This window comes from Limulus polyphemus, unplaced genomic scaffold, assembly GCF_000517525.1.
Source record: "Limulus polyphemus unplaced genomic scaffold, Limulus_polyphemus-2.1.2 Scaffold6844, whole genome shotgun sequence".
Taxonomy (NCBI): Eukaryota; Metazoa; Arthropoda; class Merostomata; order Xiphosura; family Limulidae; genus Limulus; species Limulus polyphemus.
Genome location: NW_013672454.1, coordinates 37135 through 41547, shown reverse-complemented (window position 1 = coordinate 41547; position 4413 = coordinate 37135). Strand labels below are relative to the sequence as shown.

Genomic DNA, 4413 nt, shown 5'->3' with positions numbered 1-4413 from the left:
TCAGTAAAACAGAAGATAACGAAGGTGAGAACACTGGAAAGTATCAGTAAAACAGAAGTTAACGAAGGTGAGAACACTGGAAAGTATCAGTAAAACAGAAGATCATGAGAGTGAGAACACTGGAAAGTACCAGTAAAAATAAGCAACGTTCTAGTTTAATATTTTAAGTAAAATATTGTTAACTATATTTCAGGTTTCACTTGACCATTCTCAGTTTGCCCCTAAAGAAGAAACGTCCATCTTTTGAAAGAGCTCAGGTTATAGAGTTTTTATTCATTTCTATGAGGTTTCACTTTCATAGACTAAAGTTAGATTCACTACACAAAAAGATAATTCAGAAACTTTTAGTATTCACTACAGACAATTTGTGATATAAGTGAATAAAACCATTATGTATGTGCATGCTGTATCTTTGAAGAACTCGTTTTCAGTACTGATCAGTCCATGTATATCATCCATACAGAATGTTACCCTATGTAGGGGAAAAAGCTTGTCTATTGTAGGCTTTCTTTATACATTAGTTGTTACAATTTAGAAAGAGTGATTGAGGATTGCCAATTTTTCAGTTCATTTATATTTTTCTCAAGTTGGAATATTACATAACAAGATGTCTTTATTAGTTAGCTTTCAAGTTCATGATACCTTTATAACTCACAACAATTACTCTTAATAAACAAATTATTCAATTCAACAAAATAAGTTTCAAACACATTTGGAAATATCAATTTCAAATAGCAAGTATGTTAAATATTTGTATATTATTTACATGAAAGAAAACAACATACACCAACAGCAATGAGAATGTTTGCAAGAGCTTGACCATAGGTATCATGGCAGTGAACAGCCACAGCTTCTGATGGCAGGTGTTTCAGCACTTCTTCTAACATCTTCTCCATGGATCCAGGAGTTCCGACTCCAATAGTGTCCCCAAGAGAAATCTCATAGCAGCCCATTTTATAGAGACGAGCAGCCACCTGCAAGATAGTAGAGTTCATGAAGGCATCTCCATGATACTCTTTAATACTTAATCAACAAATAACTCAGTTAATTAGTGAAACTGTGGAAGATCCAAACAATTAACTTTATTAGATACTACAGACATTTTTGTTTATCCTTTCTCTACAGCAGAAGCCAAAATACATGACCTTTTCTACAGCATTACATTCAAAATTGAACTTTATCAATTCATGTCAAAAACTTGACATCACAAAGTAGTTTATTATTTAAATTTTAATATGATGGAAGTTTAACATTTTAAATCTTCACTTCTCTGTACTACCTGATGGTTCTTCACTCTGAAGATTTTATTTCTACACATATAAGGTCTTTTGAATTATCTACAAATTTCACACTTATATTACAGATACTGTTAAACCACATTTAAGAGTCATAGCCACATTTTCTGGGTTACTGAAATATAAACAAGAAAGTCAAACCCACATGCAACATCCCTCTGATCTCATCCAGTCTTTCGAAAATGTCAATAATTCTCTCCGACATTTGTTACTGAATTATTTATAACCAGTAGAAAACACAGATTCATTAGAGGGTTAATTCACTTATATGTGAGGTTATGAAATATTTAGCCTCAAGTTCACTGTTTGTGATAGTCAGCTCAACCAATTAACAGAATGTTTTTAATCTTACTTAGAAAGCCAGTTGAATTATAGTACTTGTAAGACATTCTACTTTTTGTTCTAAATGGAATATCTAATAAATATTAAATATTTTGGACCATCAACATTGTTACAAAAACACAGTACTAAGCTTAATTTTTAGATTTCTTTTTTTATATGTATTGTTACAAAACTAACTAAGGTGTAAAAATTACACACTTATTACATCAGATAACATAAATAAAAAGGTAACTGTAACTCTAACAGTTTGATTATTCAGTTATAATAAATGACCCTGAAGGGTCTAAGTGCAGCTGTAAAGCAGTTTTAGTTGTAAGAATAAATAGTATGTCCCTTACAATATGCATTCATTTTAGAAAAAAAGAAAGGGGAATTCAGATTTATTTCCTGCATGTCATTTTACCACACAATGCAGATTTTTCTACAATGTTCGGATAGAGAAAATAACAGATAATATAAAGTATTACTGAAAAAATATTCTGATATTCATTTAAAGGTTCTAGAGGTTGCATATATAAAATATGAAACTATATTTTTATTGTTAACATCTTCACTCAAGACTAGTTAGACTGACTTCATATACAAATCTTTTGTAAAAATACTTTATTAAGAATTGATTTTTTTGTGTGTAAAACATATTTGTAATGTTTACCAAAATCTTGTCAAATTTTGTGAAGATACACTTAGTAAATTCCATATTAAAGTAAAATTATTTTAGGTATAGCTTCACAGAAATGGAGTTGGTACAAAGCACCAAAGCCATACAAAGAGTTAAACAGACCCACTAAACACTATTTTTCTTGGTTTATGGAAGAACCACACAATCAACTTACTGCTCTACAAAACCAAAAATATTTTCTTGAAACAAACTCATTACATAATTACAACCTTCTTGGTTGAGAGAACCATACAACTAGCTTTCTTTTCATACAACCAAGTATTTTCTTTACACAGATCCACAAAGAAAATACTTGGTTGTATGAAAAGAAAGCTAGTTGTGTGGTTCTACCAACCAAGAAGGTTGTGATTGTGTAGTGGATCTGTGTAAAGAAAATATTTGGTTGTATGAAAAGAAAGCTAGTTGTGTGGTTGTGTCAACCATGAAGGTTGTGATTGTGTAGTGGATCTGTGTAAAGAAAATACTTGGTTGTATGAAAAGAGAGCTAGTTGTGTGGTTGTGTCAACCAAGAAGGTTGTGATTGTGTAACACAGATCCACTACACAATCACAACCTTCTTAGCTGACAGCACCACTCAACCAACTTTCTTCTCCATACAACCAAATATGTAATTTTCATCTTAAAATTAAAAGAGGTCAAGTGGTCGGTCAAATTGACGGAACTCGTGTTGAGAGAGTTAATTTCTTACTTTTTCGAGAGGTGGTAGATAAAATTTGGATGATGACATGCTAAGAAAAAATGTGTCACATGGGTCACACTAGTGGAAATTCAGAATTTTTTAAATATTGCCTTGTAGAATTAAGAACTTAAAACTTGTATACTATTAAAATATGGGTTATTATCTAAGATTTTATGCTATTCTAATTTGTATAACATAAACAAAGAGTAGTTTAATAAAATTGTGAATGTAAAACACTAAAACCTTGTGTCATGTGCAGTAAAGGATACTCGTGGTGATAGTAAACCTTGTGTCATGTGCAGTAAAGGATAACGTAGCGATAGGATTAAACAGACCCACCAAACCATCACCACCTTCTTGGTTGATGAAAGAACCACACAAACAACTCCTCCATACAATCATCACCACCTTAATCCTTCAATTGAACAACCATACAATTATAAAACCAATACTCATCTTCTGTAAACCAGCTCTTAATCCATCAATTGAACAACCATACAATCATAAAACCAATATTCATCTTCTGTAAACAAACTATTAATCCTTCAATTGAACAACCATACAATCATAAAACAATACTCACCTTCTGTAAACAAGCTCTTAATCCTTCAATTGAACAACCATACAATCATAAAACCAATATTCATCTTCTGTAAACAATCTATTAATCCTTCAATTGAACAACCATACAATCATAAAACCAATACTCATCTTCTGTAAACAATCTCTTAATCCTTCAATTGAACAACCATACAATTATAAAACCAATACTCATCTTCTGTAAACAAGCTCTTAATCCATCAATTGAACAACCATACAATCATAAGACCAATATTCATCTTCTGTAAACAATCTATTAATCCTTCAATTGAACAACCATATATTTATAAAACCAATATTCATCTTCTGTAAACAAACTATTAATCCTTCAATTGAACAACCATACAATCATAAAACAATACTCATCTTCTGTAAACAAGATCTTAATCCATCAATTGAACAACCATACAATCATAAAACCAATAATCATATTCTGTAAACAATCTATTAATCCTTCAATTGAACAACCATACAATCATAAAACCAATACTCATCTTCTGTAAACAATCTCTTAATACTTCAATTGAACAAACATATAATAATAAAACCAATACTCATCTTCTGTAAACAATATCTTAATCCTTCAATTGAACAATCATATGTTTATAAAACCAATACTCATCTTGTGTAAACAATCTCTTAATCCTTCAATTGAACAACCATACAATTTAAAACCAATACTCATCTTCTGTAAACAATCTCTTAATCCTTCAATTGAACAGCCATATAATCATAAAACCAATACTCATCTTCTGTAAACAATCTCTTAATACTTCAATTGAACAAACATATAATCATAAAACCAATACTCATCTTCT

At 30.6% G+C, this 4413-nt stretch overlaps 1 protein-coding gene across 1 annotated transcript in view; it reads right to left on the bottom strand.

Moving 5' to 3' along the window:
* LOC106474118 (hydroxymethylglutaryl-CoA lyase, mitochondrial-like) overlaps window positions 1-4413 on the bottom strand; it is a 42386-nt gene that overhangs the window by 2268 nt on the left and 35705 nt on the right. The window contains exon 8 of the mRNA XM_013934809.2: window positions 786-974. Within this exon, the coding sequence (XP_013790263.1) occupies window positions 786-974 (189 nt within the window). The remainder of the gene's footprint in view (window positions 1-785; window positions 975-4413) is intronic.